This window comes from Epinephelus fuscoguttatus, linkage group LG7 (assembly GCF_011397635.1).
Source record: "Epinephelus fuscoguttatus linkage group LG7, E.fuscoguttatus.final_Chr_v1".
In the NCBI taxonomy this organism is placed as follows: Eukaryota; Metazoa; Chordata; class Actinopteri; order Perciformes; family Serranidae; genus Epinephelus; species Epinephelus fuscoguttatus.
The window spans coordinates 33,322,761-33,345,905 of NC_064758.1; the positions used below are offsets into that span (position 1 = coordinate 33,322,761).

Below are 23,145 nucleotides of genomic sequence, written 5' to 3' on the forward strand. Positions count from 1 at the left end.
GGTCACCTCCTAGACACTGTCGAGGTGCACTTGAAGCACCGAACCCCCAACTGCTTGGGGTGCCTGTCCACGCGCAGCCCCCTCGCGCTGACATCTCTCCATTTAATGCATGCATAGGTCCTGTTTGTGCGTGTGTTTATTTCGGGACTGTGTGTATATGAGTCCACCAGTCTATGTTTAAACTTCTGTTTAAACATCAGGGAAATTAGTCGTCATTAGTTCCTACACATTTTCCATTTCAAAATTCATACAAACAAGCAACAAGTTAAATGAATCCATTAGGTCTCCACTCTCTGCACCGCAGGTCGAGTAAAGCTATTTAAAGGTGTTTTCTTACCACTCTGTGCAGCTGCTAATGTCGATCCCTCTTCTCACCTGTTCTATTAAAACCAACTGTCTGCTCGCATTATACTTTTGTACCCAATCCTCTGTTGCTAACTGAATTGCAATTTGTTTTTGGATCATTGACCGTGTGTCCCAGACACCTGATTTCCCCTGAGGGCGCCGATACGGATCAAAGCATTCGGAGGATGATTATACAGCAAATCCAAGCAGTTCTGGTGTGGAGCACAAGACAAGTACGGTAACTGTCAGAGAAGTTCCTGTGAGAATAAACCCAAGTGAACCACGTACTTAGGCTGATTAAAGGTTTTCAGGAAATGTAGGCAGAAATACTGCCTGCCGAGATCTCTGCCTACTGCCAAATGGGTTATTTAGGGTTTCTACATTCAAACCTGGAGCGTTCGCAGTAAGATTCACAAGAGATTAATAATGCAACAGTGGTGAAATTTATTACAGAGGTGAGCAGGAACAGATAAAAATCAGCAGTAAGAGCTTAAGAAAAACGACTGAGTTCACTCTTTTCCCCTCAAATTTTCAGCTGTTGCCTGTAATTAATTCTTAAATATTAAAAAACCCACTCAATTTATAGCTGATGAACTCTAATTAACATTTAACAGGATGAAAAGGCAGTGACGATCATACTGTACCTGGTGTAGCATATTGCTGATCTCTGGAAAAATCGATGCCAGCACCAATCAGCGTCATGATCTTCTCGATCTGAGGACAGGAACAGAAGACAGAGATAAGAACCTGGAGCAGCCTGTGTAGTTTAGCCTCCACCTCTCACCAGCAGCAAAAATACAAAGAAATGCCCCCATGCTTTAAACATTAAACCACCAAATGTTACAGTCACCCCGCAAAAGCAAATGACAGCACTAAGGGTGCCTTTAGCGAGAGAGAAGTCAGTCACAGTGGTTTTATGGAGACGCATAAATAAAGGTTTTGAAGGGCATCGTAAGCAGCTGTGCCACGGTTGATTGCTTTTATATCTCATTTATGGCCTCGGCATTGCAGTCGTGTCTATTGGCTCTTGGTTTCAGGTAGCTGCTTCTCATCTGCTGCCTGCAGCCAAAACAATACTGATTTACACAGACGGCCGCGTCTGACAATCTGATGTAAATGATCACAAAGCAGAAGTTTTAAGGCAATCGAGCTGAGAGAAGAAGTGTGCAAGTTTAAGGAAAAGATACAGAAACAATGTCAAGTGATTTATGCTTTTCATCTGTTTGTACAATACCTGTGTCTGCTTCCCTAACACTTGTCAGTTGCTTTAAAGCAACTTAATCGTAAGCATAAATTCACAGAAAGCCAGAGAGGAAAGGGTAATAACTAAAAACAGGAAAGACACCCAGATTCCCATCTTTTCTTGCAGTAATTTCATGCATTTCTACAGAATGCATGTGATCACTACTACAGTGTTTTCCCCAAGCAAAGTCACAGATACCCACGCCTCATACACATTCAGAAATATTCCCTGAAATGCATTCATTAGGGCACTGAAGCAGCAGAGGGCCACTGAGCTACAATATTACACCTGTCACAGCACAGAAACATACCCCCCCATTTTAAATCCACTGTATGCATGAACATGTGAAGCACAGAAAAGGAATAGGTAGAGAATGACGGTGCTGTCGCACGAGTCAGGTGCTGTCACTCTCTTTTTATTAAACTGAGTGATCTTCATTCTGGCTTTTTTGGAAAATATTTCATGTGAAGAGATGGTCCGGGCTGCTGCTCTAAAAGCCCCGAGACAGGTTATATGTCCCCATTAGTATAATTATACGAGGCAATAAAGCGCCATCGGGAGAAAAAAGGGAACATTTGTTAGGTTCTCATCATCATCTATATCTATACGTGGATGTTTAGTAGTGAAATGGCTTCTAATTGAAAGAGGAATGTCAGAGATAGAAATTTAACTTTGAAGAATGATGCATTCAGTTAAAACTGAATTAGAGCTGCAAGACTTGCTTAGAAGAAGAAATGAATAATCACTGAGATTATACCATTCCGAAAGGGTTCATGAAAACTGAAAAGGGTCCCATCTACCTCTACAAAGAGTGCCCCGAAACAGGACAGAGCCAAGCCCCCCCAAAAAGGACCAGGAGATATTTATATGAAGATGGACGTCTTACGCTCTCAGCAGAATTAGATCTTCGTGGTATTGTGGTAGGAGAGTTCGTCGGTGTCTGCTAAGAGAAAACTGAGGGTTCGGTTTTGCCCTTTTTTATACACCTACCTACACCATGCCAAATATTCTCTGGCAAGTGGATTTTAATCATACTCTCTTATACAAAGATCCCCTACACAGCTGGTACAGAAAACAGTAAACTGAATGTAACTGGAACACTTTGAAGTGGAAAAATGTGCATGTCTAGTGCATGAGCAATGTGTTTGTAAAGGGATGGGTTTTTGGTGTGAATTGCGAGTGTTGGAGATATCAGCTGTAGAGATGTCTGCCTTCTCTCCAGTCTAATACAACTAGATGGCACTTGGCTTGTGGTGCTTAAAACACCAAAAACTACCTCTGAAAAGCTCAACAGCAATGTCTCTTTCCAGAAATCATGACCCAGATACTCAAGATAATCCACAGACCTTGTTGTGAGCAGTTTCATGTAGGAACTATTTTCCTTCTACTAAGTTACAGCTGCCAACCATATTACCATGCAGAAGTAGGCGTGCATCTACTCATGGACGAGATGCTTGTGTTTGTAACAGCACGAGATGTGAGCATTAATCTCTCGGCTGAGCTGTAACATTAGCTAGCTCAGTGGTGCTAGGTGAGCTAGCAGTAGATGCACAGTAACAGCAAGGTCCAGGGCAGAACAATTAGGCAAACATGGAGGTGCTAAAAACTGCAGTTCCTTGAATGTCCACTTGAGGCTGGCTCCAGAACCCAGTCAATCCCCACAGACCCCCATGTTAAAATGCCCAACTTCATAGCAGTCATCAGTTCAGTCAGTTCCACCATCTTTTCCGAATATGGTCACTTCTAACTCCAAAAACCCAAGATGGTGACTTCTGATATGCCGAACTCAAGGCTTCAAAAGGGCATTCCACAAACTAATAGGTGACATCACAGTGGCTACATCCATTATTGGCAGATGTAGTTTGGTAGAAAGAAAATAGTTCCTACATAAACTACACAACAAGGACTGTGGATTGTCTTGAGTAACCGGTTCATGATTTCCAAAAAGAGACATTGCTGTTGTGCTTTTAAAATGCATTTTTGGCACTTTGAGCACCACAAGCCGAGTGCCATCTAGTTCTACTATAGTGGAGAGAGGCCAGACATCTCTAACAGTGCAACTCAAACCAAAACAAGATGTTGGGGTGAACTGTTCCTTTAAATCATTGACAATTCAGTGGGAGAATCCATCAGCCATCGTGGAGCCTGATGATCACACTCTGCACTGCAGTATGCAGTAGAAAATATCACTCTTACGCTGCCTTCTCTGTTATTTTATATTCAACATTAATCTTCAGCACCTCAGAGAAAAAATACCTCGTTTCTAGAGTCTAGTCAGGAGTGAAGGAAAGGAGAGGTGTGAGACGAAGGTCAGAGGGTGGACCACATTATTTTAGTTATCCATCTGCTGCATTTCACTTCTTCATAATGTTGATTATAATACAGCATATTGACCAGATGGTCGATTAGTCACACGAGCTTGAGACACAACCTCCATCTATCAGCACCACATGCTCCCTACATCACTCATTAAGCAGGAGTGTTGATGGTGAATTGGCAGCCCCTCTCCTACCTGAGCAGAGACCCGGATGAGTCAGCAAAAAATAGGTGGCTACAGAATGTATGAGAGTGTCTCTGCATGATGCGTCAGGGGTTTTATCTTGCTTAACCAAACAGAAAATATTCTCCACGTACTTTTGAGAAGGTCAATCGAAAAACTGAAGATGATCATAATCACATAAAGTAAGTGTATCATGTAGTTTCTGAGTTTTTCTACAGCCAGGATACTCTCACTGTCTTAAAACCTGATAGATGTAAGATAAAGAACTGGATGACAAAGGAGGCTTGGCTTTGATATTTGAGGAATAACGGCTGATGCTGAGCAGCTGGTGTCCTTGTGAAATAGGTAACATGCTAGAATGTGATCAAGTCTTGGTTCTGTGGACTATGGAAAAGGAGGAGCAACTGGTGGAGTTGTGGAGTGAACAAGAGCCGGTGTTTGATTCCACGTCTTTCATTGAGTAATCTTAACTTTTGAAACAGTCTGCCTCTCATTCCCACAGTCTTGTCCCACTGAAAAAGCGCAGCTAACCATCGGAGGCTGGTAGCGAGCAGAGGTGCCAAAATCCAAAATGTAACGTTTGTACGTAAATACAGTTTGTCTTCAACCCTGTTTCCACCGAGCAGTACAGTTCAGTTCGGTATGCATTTTTTGGAAAGTTGTGGCTTTTATTGATTATATTGATGCCAAATTCACAAGAACACTTCATCTTGTCTTGAGTTATGTTTTTTTACAGACACTTAAGTAACTGTTAATATGTCATAGTTTGGCGTAATATTTTGCACCAGGAGCGGGATGGGAGATAACTTCGGAAGGAATCCAGTCTTTTCAAAATCTTCTGGAGTATGGTAGGCATCAGCTGATATGGCGAACTTGTTGTAACTTGCTTACTTACACATCCAGCAGTTATGAAGCAACGTCATCATTCTTTTAGACTTGTGTTTCTGGCCGCCTGATGAATGTAAGTCTAATATTCACTCTATTTTTGCTCTGTTTTTGGTTTCCACCAACTCCTAATATTAATATCTGTCTCTTTAGCTGCTAAACGCTCCACTACATTCACCAGCTAGCCGCTAACTGTGTCTGTCTGCTGTGTGGAACTGAGCAGGTGCAGCACGCGTACGTTGCTCCCATAATAACCTAAATTATTAAGCCCCAGCAGGACAAAGGCAATTAGAAAGCTGCTGATGAACACTAGTATTAATCGGGGTCCAATATGTAAAATCACACACGCACAGAGCTGTTGTAGCTCCTGTGATAATGAGGACGGGGGGCAGTGCTCTCGTCTCATAAAGTGGCTGAGGTCTGTACTGAAGGGAGGATAATGCTCCTGTCAGCAGCATCACTTCTCGGCAATGAGCAGAAGGGGGGCAATAAGGAGCTCTGACATGCAATTCAACTGCCAAGGTTATTTCTTTAGCTCGCAGGGGACAGGACATGGCTGTGTTCTTTTCAACAGTGAAGCAGAGGTTGTAATATTCTGTCCCCGCACCACTGTCGCATCTGCAGCAACCTCAGGGTGCCTCTCTGAATGACTGGGGCTGCAGTGTTTAAGAGGAAACAAATGAGGATGAGTGGTTGCATTTTAAACACACTCACACTGCAGGTAAGGTCAGTGCACCGAGCTTTTTCCTTTAAACACAAGTATAGATTCAAGAACAAAAATGCAGCTGCATACTTTCTCAATGTATCGGCTTCACTCGTCCAGTATAATGGAAAAGGGAACACTAGCTGCTCCAATGAGATTTAGAAGCAGCTACCGTGAAAGGCAGGTGTGATGTACTGTTGGAGCTGGGTAAATATATCCTTATCAGGGGACACGGCCCAGTGATTTCCTCAAGGTAAAACACATCCACAACAAGAAAAAGCCCCTGAATTTCATGGTTGGGGACTGAGAAGCTCGATGTCATGAGAGAATTAATAGAGGGGAGGGAGACGAATGTGTTTTTGTGCTGTGGGATCGAATCAATAGAGAGAACCTGAAATGGAGAGGCGTCAATTGTGAGGGGGACTCGGCATGAGCAGGGAGGTACAATGAGGAAGGTCAGAAGTCAGCGGCGAGGCGGAGGTCAACAGCTGAAGAGGCAGTGGTGACGGGAGATGGTCAGGAGATTAAAGACACATGAACCCATTTATCATGCTTCTCACAGCAGGCCTGCTGCTCTAGGATGACTGAGCAGAATAACTTGGCTGCTGTTTTACTGTGATTTGAAAACATAAAGTGTTCTTTCATTATCAGCCTTGAGAATCTCGAACAATACGCAACCAAAGCTCAAAGAGAGAACGGAGGAGGGGGGTGAGGGAGCTAAAGGACGACTGGCAGCGCTTGTTGAGGGTGAAATAAAACGCTGCTGCAGAGAGTGTGCCCGGACCACCGGCCTCAAATTGGCAAGCTGGCATCAAAACAAGGGTTGGATGGAAAACTATGGATTAGCGAACGGAACACAAACGCACCACCGTCTAAAGCAGGTGCCAGCACCTCAATGCCACAGTGGGACAAAGCGCTGTCAGCAGTCCCATCAACATCCTCTGGAAATAGCACAATGTCATGCCTGTGTTTTTAAGCACAATGTCCCTTCAACACAACTTCAAGAACTTTGCAAACTCATCCCCAAAGGATGTAGAAATATGTGTAGGTATTAGGGATTCATCCTCTGAACATCGGTACAGGCCGATACTCTCCTTGTTGACTGCCATCAGTCATCTGCAAGTATAACGACATTCACCGATGGCAGTGGCCAATGTTTTTCTGTCGTGTCTCATCAGTTTTGCACGAGCTAAAAAACAGAGCTCCAGCGAACAGCTTCACAAAAAGCAAACAATTTGGGAAGAACACAGATCTCCTACAAGAAGCTTTTGGGAAAAAAGGACGCAGTAAACTCCCTATCGACACGTCATGGAATGCACCGTATTTTTTCCCCTGATAATGCTACACTGTGTTAGCGGCCAGTAGCCAGAGCTAACAGCTGGCAGAGGTTGCATAGAGTTATATTACAATGTGTTCAAGCTCTATTCTGTAAGAATCTTAGACTTATTTAGTTCTTTGCCAGAAACTATATCAGGCACCTATTTATTTACTGTACATCGGTATTGGCCGATTTTTGCCTTGTTGACTGTCATCGGCCTACCAGCAAATAACATGACATTCGCCAGTGGCAACAGCTGATGTTTTTCTGTTGTGATACATCAATTTAGGCTAAAAAGCAGGGCTCAACAGCTAACAGCGTCCTGTTGTCCCGGGGACAATAGAAAACCTGTTTGGGACCAACAGAGATCTTCCCCAGGGTGCCTATGGGAGAAAAGGACACAAAAAACTCACTATCCTGACTACGCATCAGGAGGCGCACCCTATTTTTTTATGTGTGGACAACAAATCTGTGTTGAGATTGGAAGAAGGAGCGCAAATTAATGTTAGCTGCTAGCAGCTGGTGGCTGTGACTAACAGCTAACGGAGGTGGAATAGTTAGATCAAGATGCATTTAAGCTTTATTCAGTAAAAATGAGTATTGGGTGAAGGTAAATTATAATGTTATCATGATGTGCTCAAATGTAATTTTGCAAAATGTAGTTTGGGCGAGAAACTTGAAAAAATACAGTTGTCAAAGGAGAAATTTGTTCATGTTTTCAATTAAAAAAATGCAATAAAAAATAGATACTAAAGAGGGAATTATAATACAGTATTTACAGTAAAAAGGCTTTTGAATGCAGTTGTTATTTTTTAAAAATGTTTTCACGCGGAAGAAGGTTATAGTAAAGGTTTTATAAACCTGCTCATTCTTCTTCAAATTAAGACTTGATAACAGTTCAACAATTTTTTTTTTTTTTTAAATATAGATTTCTTTGTTTCCCCCCGACACAATAGAGGGAATGAATAGAAATAAAAACAAAAGAAACAACAACAACAAAAATATCGGTATCAGCTATCAGCCAAACTGTTATTTTAAACTAATTTTCCGTGCCTCCCTAATATGTATCCTCCAATAAAGTGAAATCCTTTGTAGCAGTTAGAACAGACCCCTTCTCTCCAATGACTAAACTCAAGGACCACTCAGTAGTGGCTGCATGTCTCTGCCCCCCGTGGCTCTCCTGTGTTCTCCCCCTGGTGGGGATTAAAGAATAGATTTCCCCTGCTGGTTGCACCGGGCCGTGACACACACACCCACGGTTTGGTTTGATCTCAGCAGGTCAAACACACGAGACTTCCCCGTAACAAACGGCAAGGCCACTTCTCTCCTCGCAGAAAACAAAAGCTGCACCAAATCCACGATGAGTTCATGAACACAGCAACACGAGATGGGGGACAAAAAGAACAAAGAGATGCTGCATGAATTGCCCGCAGATTTTAAAATGCCACAGAGGATTAACTTTTTAAAGAACACGCTCAAAAGTAGAAGGACAACGTGAGGGAGAGGTTTGAGCTTTTCCCCGCTCCATTGTGCTGTATTTAGCAATCAGCGCATACCAATCGAACAGGCTTTACAAGAAATATAATATCCAAAGAAGTGCTAGAAAGCATCAATTATTTTCCCATTCAATTCATTCATGGCAGGTAGACAAGATTAATGAGCCTCCAGCGGAGCTGCTGCCTGTAAGGGAATCAATACTCACAAAAGCTGGTTTCATAGTGGCTACTGGATCTGTGGAGTACCAATCGAGAATGAAGTTAAAAGTGAAATGAGGCCGTGGACGGCGGCCCTCTCCTTCTGTCTCTGTCTACGGCGCTCTGTCTCCCTTTCTCTCCTCCCATCTGTGGAGCTCAGTCTGCTGGCCCACACAATGTGCCCCCTGGATTGTCATCTTCAGTCTGATCCCGAGGACCAAGACCAACCCGCATTAGCATGTGCTTTACACACCAGCACACACCCCTGCACGTAGAGCACAAAACACACACACACACACACACACACACTCGGAGCTCCTTAAATGGAGAGATGCATAGGCCAAGACCTCATGCAAGTCAAATCTCCTTGTCTTGAAACCAGAGGCAGAGTGTGTGTAGCTCATGTGAAGAAAAGGAGGGTGGTAGACAGATAGAGGAAGAAAAGGAAGGAGGGTGTGAGAACGGGAATATTTAGCAAACCAGATTATAAGAAGAAGATGTTTTTTTGTGTGTATGCCTAAGGGGTGGGTTTGGTAATGTCCTGGGACCTCTTGGCCAAATGCTGTCACACAGAGCAGCCAGTCGTGACGGCAAGATGGCCGGCACCTCAGAGAGAGCAACAGTATAGAAAAACTGTCGATGGAGCAACATGGGCCAAGGAGAGGGCAGAGAGAGAGAGAGAAGGGACTTTTTCTTTTTTCAGGGGACACTCCCAACATCATTAAAGAGAGTGCAGGCTAGGTTACGCCCAATCAAACTTTAACTACTTCCCACCACACACTCCTCTCATTTGCTATGCACTTTATATCGGCAGTGTGAATATTTCCATTTCAAGCAAATGCGGGCTTATTCCCTGAAAGGAAGAGGGAGAAGAAAGATCCCGGGCGCTTGCCTTTTGCTTTCAGCGCAGAACTCCCAGGCATCTGAATCACTATTCAAGTGAGAAGAAACAGGCCTCCGAGTTCATTAACATTAACTAAAGCTCCGAAATTGGACAAAATAAATTGCCTTTTCAAAAGTAATACTAGCAGACCGCCAACCAAGGCTTGTAATAAGCATCTCGTTGCTATCAACTGAATCCAAAACGCCTGATTTCATTTGGGAAATAGTGTAGAAAGAATCAAGCAATCATTGATATTAGGAAAGGTGGAGTTAATGCTGCAACCTGCTTCTTCATTGCATCCTTTTTAAGGCAGTGCGGCTTACATTTTGTACAGTACAAATTAATTCTAGCTGCACTGCATGAATGTGGATCTACTGGTCGAGCTAACAGGCTACCTCACATACACATGTAGTCAACACATGGACATCAGGGAGCATGGCAGCAGCCCACGCATACAGTGCAGGAGCTCCATCAGAAGCAGGATTCAGGGTTAACAGGCTCCTCTGGAGGAGAAACATGTTTTATTCTGCGCTGACAGCCAGAGCAAAATCATACATTTCCAAGGTCAACTCCACTGCTAGTTTCATCCCAAACAATTTCATTTTGTGGCCGACAGTGTGGAGAGTAAATAAAATTCAGTCCATGGTATGAATGAATAATTAAGGAAGAACTGTGATGCTCTTTGCCAACAGCCTACTTTAGGATTTCAAATAAGCTTTTAGGCATTCAGATGAACCTGAAGCTGGAAACACTAAGATGGAGCATTCAGTAAATGAGGCCATTGCCTGAGGTGTATGAGCTTCCCACTGCTAAGATCTCATCTTCGGTTAGTAGCCAATAACACAACCTGTTCTCCCACCATATGGGAGGGCAAGCTTGAGCAAGAGGACAGCGGTATGTTTTGTTTCCACCTCTGCAGCCTTTTTTCTTTAACAACCAGATCAATTGTCCAGTTCGGTGTACACTGTGCAGACGTACCAAGAGAAGACAACAGAAGAGCCACACTGCACTACCGCTGAGGGCATCAGGGGAGGAGCAGCAATCTCCAATAACCAAGTAATGTCATGCCTGCCTTAATCCTGTCACGCTCTCTGGGACCACATCCCTCCGCCACAGTCTGAGGAGGCGAGGTGTTCGTTAAACTGGATAATTAGACTGTACGTTGCCCTGCCTCTGACCAGAAAGTTTGAATGGGGGGAATTAAAAGATTCAAGCAAACAAAATGTTCCCTTTTTACTGACCTCATTACCCGACTGGACCACAATGTTCTGCACAGGGACGGCGAAGTCTCAGGAGTGTCAATACTCTCCTCTGTGTCTTCATTAGAGCATTACAAGTAAACTTTGGACTTTGAAAACAAGCAATAAGTCATAAATAATAAATATCAAAATAAAACCAAACGCTAGGTTTTGGTTATTTTGGAATTTGGAATTTGTTTTGTTTGTGACAGAGCCAGATTGATACACCAACCAGGCCAATATTAGCTTATTGCTCATATATGGTATCAGTGTATATATCAGTTGATAACTAACAAGGATTTGTAGTACAGAAATGACAAATTACCTTTGAGGTAAAACAAGGATCACCATCGCACAGTTTGTCCACCAGAGAGCACCGACACGTTGATTCTTCAGCTGTAAAATGACTTTCTTAATATGTATCTTTGTCACAATTCTTTAAAACAAATCTGCATCAAGACTGTTTATGTGTTTGTTATGCTCTCAAATACTGACATCAGTGTCCAGAATTGGCTGGGCTATAATGTGTGGCTTGTTCCTAAGCTGATGGGTGGGTGGGGTTGTCTTTTTGTCCTTACTGCTTCTGTGTGTTTTTATTAATACTCTGTATATCTTTATTAAATCACCAATAAAAATACCTTGTTTATTAGATTAAACAGATGTTGACAAAGTTTTCCTTTGGGGACATACTTTACGGTTAAAAAACGGTAATAAACTACAATATATTTTATCTCAATACTCAGCATATCTTAGCGTATTTAAAATCACAATAATATTGTATCATGACCTAAGTATTGTGATAATATTGTATCGTGGATCCTCTGGTGATTCTTAGATTTTAGATTCTGTAATATTGTACTAAGTGTCGTCTTTTCCTGTTTTTTAAGACAGGACAGGACGCACTTACCAGACTCTTCTAGCTGTTCTGTTATTATATCTATCACATCTGTTATCTGTTGTCCAAATAACTAAAGATTATTCATCAAAACTTTCAAAAAAAAAAAAAAAAAAAAAAAAGTATAAATATTTTATGAAAGCACCAAGAGTCAACCCTGAAATGTTGCTGCAATATTGATATTGAGGTATTTGGTCAAAAATATTGTTATGTTTGATTTTCTCCATATCACCCAGCCCTAATATTGATATCATAAGATATTACAAGCTATAACATAAATAATTATTTTTTTACCTATCTATTTCAACAATTGTGACCAAGAAATGTACTGTGCAGAACATCTTACAGCTGACAAAGAAGCTCAGTAACACTGTTTCACAACAAATCTTTAGCATTTCTGTTCCTCATTTTCTTCATTTATCGGCTGACATTTACACTGATGCAGATATATCTGCAATGAGCTAATATCAGCTGATATATCAGCCTGTCTGAGTTATTCAATGAAATGAGCACACAAGTCAATCTATGGTATTGATTTGTGCTGCACACTATAATGGAGGTAAACTCACAGACTGCATACAGAGAAGGGCTGAAGGTCGGTTTTTGTTAGTAACCTTAGTCAAATACTACCTCCAATTACAAGTGAGTGTGTACTTGGCAGCTTTTGACAAAACAATAAACTGGAATTATGTTGTTTATGTTTGCGAAAGTCTGGCAGTGCTAAAGCAGCTCGAGCCGAGAACCTTCCTTCTGGTGCTCGCACCTATAAAATCCCAAAGACAAGGTTACACTGACTGTAGACAAGAACGAATGAGTCATGCTGCCAAGGTGTTGTGCTTTGCCTTCAGGCTAAAAAAGCGTTTTGAACTTTGACGAGCTCCTGGAAGAGGCCTCGTATACTGGCCCATCTCCATGCGAGTGTTGACTGGAGTATTTCCAGACAGAGCAAACATTGGGTCACTTTGCCATCGTGCATAAATGCCCCACAAAGACATCCACTTCAACTACAGCCTCCTTGCTCTGGGCTAGTGTGTCAGCTGTCCCCCTGAAATCAGCAGGAACACAAATGCAGCGACACAAACACAACATCTGGCACAGTTTATAGCTGCATGACGCTGAAATATATAATAAAATTGCGCTTTCACAGTAGAGACAATTAAATGAGCTCATTAGAGAAAAGATCCAACAATAATTACTAGTGAGGAGGTCATAAAAATTATACGGCAATCCAAAATGCTGCAACAATAATACATAATTCAGGTTTTGCTGTGTAGCCCCAAACACAGTTCAGACCGGGCCAGACAAAACATAAAGAGATTCTTAAAGGGACAGTTCACCCCAAAATCATAAATACGTATTCTCCCTCTTACCTGTAGTGCTATTTATCAGTTTAGATTGTTTTTGGTGTGAGCTGCTGAATGTCGGAGATATCGGCTGCCTTCTATCCAATATTTTAAAACTGGATGGCACTTGGATTGTGGTGCCCAAAGCACCAAAAAATACATTTCGAAATCTCAACAGCAATGTCTCTTTTTAGAAATTATGATCAGGTTACTCAAGATAATCCAGAGACCTTGTTGTGAACAGTTTCATGTAGGGACTATTTTCTTTTTCTTTTTTTAACTACATCCACCAACCACATCACCACGCAGTAGGAAGCGTGCATCTTCAGGTTTTTTTTTTTTTTAATGCCACTTGGAATGAAATTCAAGACCAATTTCACAATACCAAAATTTAAGAAAAAAAAAACCATCAAGTGATATCAGTTAGTAAGGGTTATGGACTCCAGGTGTTTGCTGACAGCTGCCTGGGCAACTTTGTGTTTCTTACTCTGCCTGTGGGTTTTCACTGCCTGCCTGACTCCATTGTGTCGAGTTTAAAAAACAGAAAATTAGAAATACATCATCTTCTCATCTTGTATGCATTGCTTTGTATCTGCTTTGGCTATACTGCAAAATCTTGGTTAACTGGCCAATTTTTATTGAAGCTGCACTTCAACAAGTTGTCGAGGGTATAGTAAGCTAGCTAGCTAGCTAGCAGACAGTGGATCAGCTACTCTGAGCATTCCCCCTGTAAACAAAATAAGACTTTTAAAACATTGATTTAAGACATTTTATGCCATGGTCTGGGTAAATACTCAATTCTGATTGGCTGCAAGATGTCCATTAGGAAGTGATAATGGACACCTACTAAGTAGCTCTGGTGAAACTGTCTGTTCACAGTTCTAAATAAATGCGCCAGCTGCATAATAGTATCAGAATTTGTAATCTGTTTACAATTAATTTACAACACTGAGAGTAGTCTGTCAGTGCCTCATCCTCTGAACACCAACCAGTAGGGAGACACGCTACTAACTCGCTAGCCTGCTTCAGGGTGCGGCCAACATTACATATGGCGTATAGTTTGTTCGTGACACGGCTGGATAGCTAGCTTGTCTCGTTGTTAAACATATTGTTGTATTATATTTACTGATTGTAGACTCTATGCAATGTTATATGTATGTTATAGCTTTCTGGCTAATAGCTGGGCCAAAGGATTCTATGGGCTGAGTGGACAAGCAATATCTCCGGTTGCTAGGTCGTATCTAAGGGTCGTCCTAGTTACTGGAGTAGTGAATAATGTATCCATTGCATTAGAATATTACGGGGCGGCAATCTTTATCCCAGGTATTAGGTGAACCCTCAGGTGTTGCCAAGGTGATGAGATGAGAGGCTCGCAGCAGTGACAGCTCGAGATGTAAGCATTAATGGCATCCTCCTCTGATGACCTGTAACGTTAGCTAGCTCTGTGGTGCTAGGTGAGCTAGCAGTAGATGCATGCTTCCTTCTGTGCAGTGATACGCTTGGTGGGTGTAGTTTGGTAGAAAGAAAATAGTTCCTACATGAAACTGCTCACAACAAGGTCTGTGGATTATCTTAAGTAAATGGGTCATGATTTCTGAAAGGAGACACTGCTGTTGAGTTTTTCAAATGTACTTTTTGAGCACCATAAGCTGAGCGCCATCTACTACCATTGTATCTCTAATACTTGGCATCTTACACCACAACAATCTAGATTGATGAATAACAGGTAAGAGATAAAATATGTGTTTTTGATTTGGAGGTGAACTGTCCTTTTTAAAGCCAGAAAAACTCAGCACACCACAGTCTAATAATTGCATCAGTGGTGCTTGTCAACAGCCTATCAGAGCTTTGCAGAGATATTTTGTATTCTAATCAATTTCCCCACACAGGAAGACAACATCCACAAACCAGACCCTCTCTGCCTGCCTGAGAAGTTACTGAGGCGATCAAAGAAGTGAACAACTCTGACCACCCGTGTACAAACTGCTGCCCAGAGCAGCCAAGATATCGACCTCAGAGCCGCCATTATCTCAGCTCACTGGGGCTGTTCTGATAGGGTCGTGTAAAGGAACACTAGGCAGCAATACGATCTCCTCACCGTGGAGAGGAGGCATCAGCGGTGCTATCTGAGCCCATGATTTGCTCTGGCTGTTCTGGCATCGTAAATGCAACGTGTAAGACATCTCTCGTGGATCAGGCTGCACTGAGCTGCAGCAGTGTAGGAAAGTTGTAAAAGAGATGCGTGTTCTCGACAGTAGAATACAAACGATGTCAGGGAACATTACTGAGACATTAGTGGGTAGCTTATGCTAGCACTTAATTGAGAGGCTTGGAGGATATCATTAATCCTACTAACAATAAGAGGATTGTTGTAAGAAAATGGTGAAAGAGCATAAAGAGGAACCTGTACTAACTGCTCAGACTGACTGTATATACTTCTGCTCATTCACTGTTACACAACACTCCAATCTCACAGTCCATATATGTCAATATAATGGTAAAAAATATGATGATACAAGTGATGCTTCTTGTGTATCTCAAGCAGTCTAACAAACTAAGACAAATAGGGAATTTTGAGAAAACTTTTTCGTCTCGGAGCAATCCCACACTTGTTCAGTGGTGCGTTTTGTGTGTTGTGTTTGTTTGCATGATGGGCTGTCTCTACAGAGACTCAGGTTACTTTCTGAAACCTCTGCAAGACAAGTAGACGGGAGCTGAAGGGAGACAGATCTGCAGCTTGTATGTTCTTTCTGAATCTCAATTTCCAAATCTCTGCCTCTTGTCTTACTCTCTCAGCTCCTCAGCCGTTTTATCCCCATCTTCTTGTCTCCTCTAATCTCCTCTCTCTGCGGCTTGACTCAGCTCTTTATCTACGTCCCAGACAAAGCATTAAAGTGCTGAATGGAGGGGTATATTTAGTTAAGAATATCCACCGTGATAACAAACGCAAGATGGGATGGAGAAAATGAAGATACACCAATTTAAGGCTGAGGAGAATACTCAGAGTGGAATAATGCAACACGTTTTGGGTGCAACATAAACAGCAAATTTAACTTCTTGAGAAATGAACTGTGCTATTTAGGTGTACAAACAGTTTTTTTTTTTTTTTTTTTATAATTTTTTATTTAGAAAGAGCACTTTCAAATGGCAATGTCATAATCAGGTAAAATAATCAGCATAAAACATATGTATACCATGACATTATCAAATAAGTAGTCACAGATCATCTGAGTATATCTCCAAATAGCTCTTTCAGATGTTTTTGAGCCTTTGTGTAAATCAAACAGTTTTTCCATCACAGTTATTGTGTTTGCTGAAGGTTTGTGTTCAAAACAAGGCAGAGCTGAAATTGCTCAGCATCCCCCTCAAGACAACAGGTGGGCTTTGAGTTGACAGAACGGGAACAGAGTCTTTGTGCGGGTTCACCACAGTCAACACAATTGTTAACATTTGATACTGAGGTTTTCATTTAATCAGTTTTGTAGCTGTGGACAATTGTCTTGTGACTGCAGCACAAGCACAGGCTGACCTCGGCCCAACAAGCCGGGCTTTGTAAAAAAGGGAACCCATTGCGCACAAGACACAAAGTGTTCATACAACTTGAATATATTTGATTGACTGATGTTCAAAATCTACTGTTCAAATAAGAGGTTTTTGGGTAACAGCGCTCTATGATGCAGGTCTTCCACCCAGTATTAAAGGGATAGTTCACTTCACCTTTCCCTCAGACAGCCTCTTCAGATCGGAAGCTGTTAACTGCTTCAGTTCCCCATCTGTGCTCTCGTCAGAGCCACCAGACTCCATTGACAAAAGCTGTAATTTTGGCACACTGATCACAGGAGCTGCTGGTGTACTGCTGCCTCACTCAGTTAGTTGTTGTGTCATTGTGTGACTTTGGTGAATCCAAACTAACCCTTTTAAATGCAAAAGTTTCACAGTAACACAAATAAAATATCTGACTTGAGGCAGCAACAGACCAGAAGCTCCTGTGTTCAGCGATGTTAAATGACTATTTTTCTCAATGGACTCTGGCTTTGAAAAGAGCAATATAACGGCTTCAGTTTCCCATCAGAAATCGCTGTTTGACAGTAGGGTAAAGCTGTAGAAATATATTATAGCTCACACTTTAGGTGGCTAAAATATGTTTTGTTGCTGACCCACATCCACAGCAGTACATTACTTAACTTTTGTAGTGGTACTCCTGCCTGCTTCTCCAAACATGCAGTGTGCCAACTGACATCTACTGTAGGTAATGCAATGATTACGGATAAGAACCTGATACAACCTCATTCCTTCGTGATGTCAAGTTTTTTACAACTTCTTTTAGAAAAGTTTTATCCATTTTATTTCTAAATGTTGATGAAAGATCTTGGCAATAAATACTGAAGAAACTGTTGCATTTAAACATATAAAACACTTTTAAAAACATTTGTCAATATTGACCTGTAGTCTACAGAATTCATAGTACACACACTAACAGATCTCTATGTGTAAAACAGGGTGAGATCAAACACTTACCTCGTCCCATTCTGAGGTGAAAGAGGGAGATTTCTCAAGCCTCTTCTTGCCAGTGCTACAGTTAGAAACAGACTCGCTACGGTTTCCCAATCCTCCGTCCTCCTCACTAGGGGGCGACACGAGCAAGTCTGAGTCAGACTTGGAGAGGCTGCGTGCCAGCTTCAGGTCCCCTGGAGGGCGCATCCTAACGGCAGACGCTGCCCCGGCCCCTGAGTCCCTTGGCTCCTTGTTCACAGTTGCATAAATTGCTTTTGGATCACAGTCTGTCAGGATGGCGGCCATACTGGGACGGCTCGGTGGCGGTGCAGCTGCTGCTACTTCCTCTTTCACTTTGGCGGGTTTTCTTGATTCTGGCTGGCCCTGGTTGGGTGGCGGGACACCTGGAAGCCTGAAGGGCTCCTCGCGGCAGTCAAAGACAGGGGAGGATCCGTGCAGGAGGCCAGTGAACTGCTCCGGGACACCTGCTCCCTGATCCTGGCTGGGCTGGGAGTTATCTGGAGAAAGAGAAAAGGAACGGGCAGAGTCAGTGGAGAAGGAGAGGAGTTTGTGAAAGCTGGAAAGAGGGCTTCTGACTGAAGGGCAGATCCTTAGAGCAGGGCTAATAAGAAACCGCCCACACAAGTCCAGAAACAGATCTGTAATTGTTTCCTACCAGGAGTGACGGAGAGAGAAAGAAGGAGAGAGGAGAGATGGAGCAAGGAGAAGGCGTATGTTGGCTGGAGAAATAACAGAATTCCAAACCCAGCTTGTAGCCGTCTGACGGCGATCTGCTGGTGCCTGACTGCCTGTATTTTATCACAGGGAGTTGGAGCTAGTCATCTTCGTGACTGGCCTTACCTCACAGGCCCTCTTGTCTGTTAGGTCCATTTTCCCCAAAATGACACAATACTATGAATCCCCCGAGGCTATTGACTAAACTTGCATGCAAATACTCACGAAACTGCAACCACCAAACACAGGATAACACACATCAGAATATGTAACAGAATATAAACAAGAAGACTTTGAAATGTCACCAAAGGGCAGTGAAACTTACGTGGGCTGCCTTCTCCAACAAAAACAACTCCTTAATGACACTGAATGGCAGGAGCAATTATAAACAATTAGGTTTTCCTCCTCCCTCTTCCTGAGGAATTACTGCCACCTAAGCCTCTTTTCTACAATCAAATCAGCCACAGGATGCCTGTTGTCATCTACAGTGCGCTTTAGAAAAATCACAAGTCCATGCGGCTCTGTAGTCGTCTTCCTTTGCGCTGTGGTGATGCGTGTTGTTGTCTGCCGTGTGACGAGGAGCCCTCTGTGTTTTCTAATTCTAGCCCCTAATGGTGGCTCAGGAATGGAAATTTGAATCGCCCTATCCTCCAGCAGCCAGACTCCTGATAATTAGCCCTGTGACACATGGTGAAGGAGCGTGTATGTAGGGGGTGTGTGTGTGTGTGGACCATCGCTGCGAGGGTGACAGGGTCAGGGTGTTTGGTGACAGCGAATCTGGGGCAATGACTCCACAGGAAAAGAAGTGACCTGTTGCAACACTTCGTTTGTCCTTCACAGGAGAAGTTTCAGCTGACCATTCGCGGCTCGGCTCAGTTATCTCTCAACCTGCTGCTCAGCGACATCAAAAGAGCTGACTGTGAAGACGTCATATCTGCAGTACATGAGGGGAGGAAGTGTACCACTCAACTGTTTGACACGCAAACTCACTCTGACTTCACCAAACAGCCTCCATTATCGTTTCAGGGGCCATTTGTAATGTGCCAAACAACGCCCTGAACTCCCTTTTCACAAGTTTCTAAACACCTCAACATCCAAGAGAAAATGTGTATGTGGGTGTTTGTGTGTGTTACAAGGGGTGAGTGAGTGTACTGCGTGCATATGTCAGGACCGCAGCCAGACACCCACCCTCTCCTTGGCAGCTGGGGAGTGTGAACGCCCTATGAGCACATCAGTCTGGTTCCAACAATCTCACATGGTGTTAACCCTTGCTGAGGCCACTGAACATGCAGTTCTGCGGTGGAAAACGTGCACAGACACAATCTGAGGTTATGTGGTTCTTATAGATACTAAGTGAGGTCACCGCACAGTTGGGATGTCTGCATTTCATTTGGCAGCGACAGCCTCATGTCTTACTAATGATGTCAGGTTTGTTCTGCAGACACTGTTGGCTGTCAATCCACCGTCTGCATAGTCCAAAGTCAATCTGTGCTTTGCCTGTACAAACTCGGCTCTGTTTTTACTGTAGATTCAAAGAGATTTGTGACTCTGTGTCATATACTGCAGAAAGTCAATAAGGAGCTTAAGGCCATCTTATTGATGTTTGGACATTTACAGTAAAGCCAGGACACAAATACTTCCTGTGCCGGTCAATAAAGACCAAAGAGTGTTATCATATTCAACACTAAAACATATACATGATAGGACATAGCATCTATTTAAAATGGAAGGAGTCTCAGTCCTGCGATTTACTCAAGAAGCGTTTATCCGATCGACGTCACACTTGGCTGAGGACCCAAGGAAGTGCAGTGCAGAGTGTGAGCTTTTGAGATCTACGTGACATATTTATTAGTGGTGCATTATGTACACACTGCGTAATGTGTTGAGAGGGGACCCCTATTAACTGTTACACTGCCAAACAACATGCTACAGGTTGTTCTCCATCACTCGCTACTGTACATTTAAGAACAGCTAAAAAAAGAGAGACCGGAGATGTTACTCAAACGTACTCAAACATTTCAAGTATCCGTGATGTAACTTCTGAGATGAAGGCTTTTGTTCCAGGAACCAGCCTTATGCTAAATAGCTAGCTGTTAGCAAATGACATGTATACTCTAGGTGGCACGACGTTGCAGTAGTTCGCATTGTCACCTCACACCAAGAGGGTTCCTGGGTCAAACCTCAGGGTTGGGGAACCCTTCTGTGTGGAGTTTGCATGTTCTCCCTGTGTCAGCGTGGGTTTTCTCTGGGTACTCCAGCTTCCTCCCACAGTCCAAAGACATGCAGGTTAACTGGTGACTCTAAATTGGCCGTAGGTGTGAATGTGAGTGTGAATGGTTGTCTGTCTCTATGCGTCAGCCCTGTGATAGTCTGGCGACCTGTTCAGGGTGTACCTCACATTGTGCCTAATGTCTGCGGGGAGAGCTCCAGCAACCACACGAACCCTAGTAGGATAAGCGGCTATGGAAAACGAAGGAATGAATGTACACTCTAGCATAGCTAAGGGATGGGATTTTTTGGTTTCCATCCAAATGTAGTGCAAATTTTAATCAAATTTTCAGAAATTCTGCAAATGCATGTGATTTCCATCCACTACCGTTCTGTGAATACTGGGGTTGGTTCATCGAGACATGTAGTAGGTGGAGCTTATTCTCCAGTCAGGTGCCATTACACCACTGCAGAAGAAGAACGCCAGTCAAACCTCAAACAAAGGAAAAAGATTGACGTTAATAATGGAGTGCAATGGAAGGATAATGGAAATAGAGAGTTTTGAACGACTAATAGTACGGCTCTGTGCTCTTGTCAAGGTTCTGGTAACAGCTCTGAATCTGTTTCTATTGTACTTGGCATTTACTTTTTATCAGTACACCAACTTGTCCACGTGCCCCCTGTTGTAAAACCCTTTTTTTTTGCCATATTCACAGATGGTGTACTTGCCCATCCCTAACGATAATTGTCTCAGAGAATATTACAGTTTCAAAGTATCACGGTATTACAGAATTGTTATCATTATCAGTTAGAATGATCCCTAAAGGATGTAAAAGGAAGGGTTATCTATGGTTGAACAAATGTTTTGTTACTATAAGTGAAACTCAAAACCATTTTTTTAATGGAAGTATGTGCTTAAAGTCTGCCTCTTGAAAATAACTTTTCATATCATGGTACATCTTGAAACTGGTTTATCGCTGCAACCCTACGCAGTGTCGGGTGTTAAGTTGTTTGGATGAGCGGTTCTCGAGAGAGCTGCAAGCAGCAATACTGTTAGCAGAGCAATTGGCACATTCCAAACCAGCACGTTCTGAATGGGCGGTGCATTAGTCATGTAAAATTATTTGAAAGGCACCAATTACATAGAGTGAAACTGATAATTACAATCACTCACAAACAAGAAAACTTTGGTACTGAAACTGATACATCTGGTTAAATAATGAAAGCCGCTGTAGGTGCTTTTGTTGCCAAACACGTGCTTTCAATCGTCAGCCCCACTGGTCATAACAGCAACACAAACATCTGCACATTTCTGCAGCAACTACTCAAAGCTTCAAAGCTCCGGATGCATCAAGAAGTGTTTTTTGGTGTAAGAGGGAACTAAAACTGTAAAAGCTGCATATCCAGCATGAAGAAAAGAATGGACGACTGTGACACTGAGCAGAAAATATGAAATATCTCCGTTCATAACCGTGTACTATGGAAACTGTAGTTTATTTTCTGTGGAGAATCATAGGATGTTACTACTCGTGAGAAATATCCCCTGGAAACCCCATAAAACCTGGTGCAGAGGTGGTAATCTCATGGGAAACACTACATTCCTGCTGAGAACAGCAGTGTATGTGACAGATGATAAACACCCTGATATCGCTGAGCGTGCATATCTCGTCCACCTGCCAGATCGCTGAGGTCTGGTCCCTGACTGTCCGCACAGGGGGGAAAAAAATCGGACCTCAGATCTCCTCAATCACAATGAAAAGCACTTCCATGGGAGCAGAACTAAACTGTTAGGCTCAGCCAGCTGTCAGGGTTTATGTGAATCACAAAAGTGGGAATCGTGCATTCAACTTGCTGACGTGCAAAATCAGAGTGGTGTTCACATATAAACCAAACTTGTGGTTTCTGTGGCTTAAAAGGGGAAAGGAGAGTAAAACTTGAGAGTCATTTAGGACAGTGTGAAAGGAAAAAGGAAATGAAGTATTTCACGTTTCCCTCACTCCACACAACATCAGCCTTTTAACAGTAACTCAAACTGGCTCACTTGTTCTTGAGTCCTGTGGCAAAACATGCTCAACAAAAACATTTGATGTAAATACCTTAAAGGGGAGCTATCATGCTGTTCTGTATTTTCTGTCATAATGTTACAGTGTTGGATATTCATATTAAATGTGGCCATAGCTTCAAATAGTGAGGTAAACTTAAATAACATTAATCCCTGTGAGCAAAAACCTCTGGCTTCAGACCAGGGGCGTAAACACAGACAGCGCAGGTTGCGCTGTTGCACTGGGGCTGTGAGGTGCAGGGCCTATAGAGAAAGTGGGTCCTTCAGCAACATGTTGGGTGGAGAATGGGCCCTTATGAGTGACTGTCACCTTGGAAATATGTCTGAGTTAAAAGACGAACTCTCGTTAAATTAAAAATGGTGCCATTTGCTGTATAAGCCCTTGAAAAAGGCAAACACATCAGCCATCTTGTTTATTTATTTATTTATTTATTTATTTTTTGCAAAATAGTGAAAATATAACAAAATTACATGCTTATTCTACATTAACTATAAATGAACTATTAAAATAATTAAATTGAATGAATTATTTCTTATTTTCTTTGGTATTTTTGTCATACAGATATGAAATGATGATTGCTATAAAATGTATGTTGATG

General features: G+C 42.5%; 1 protein-coding gene across 10 annotated transcripts in view; it reads right to left on the reverse strand.

The window, feature by feature from the left end:
• LOC125891352 (ankyrin repeat and SAM domain-containing protein 1A-like) overlaps nucleotides 1-23,145 on the reverse strand; it is a 101,255-nt gene that overhangs the window by 31,676 nt on the left and 46,434 nt on the right. For 6 of the 10 annotated variants that reach the window (XM_049580575.1, XM_049580571.1, XM_049580569.1 and 3 more), the window contains 3 exons: nucleotides 17,566-18,059; nucleotides 2,475-2,531; nucleotides 990-1,059 (listed from right to left, as the gene is read on the reverse strand). In XM_049580575.1, the coding sequence (XP_049436532.1) occupies nucleotides 990-1,059; nucleotides 2,475-2,531; nucleotides 17,566-18,059 (621 nt within the window). The remainder of the gene's footprint in view (nucleotides 1-989; nucleotides 1,060-2,474; nucleotides 2,532-17,565; nucleotides 18,060-23,145) is intronic. The other 4 variants (XM_049580568.1, XM_049580566.1, XM_049580574.1 and 1 more) reach the window with 2 other exon arrangements.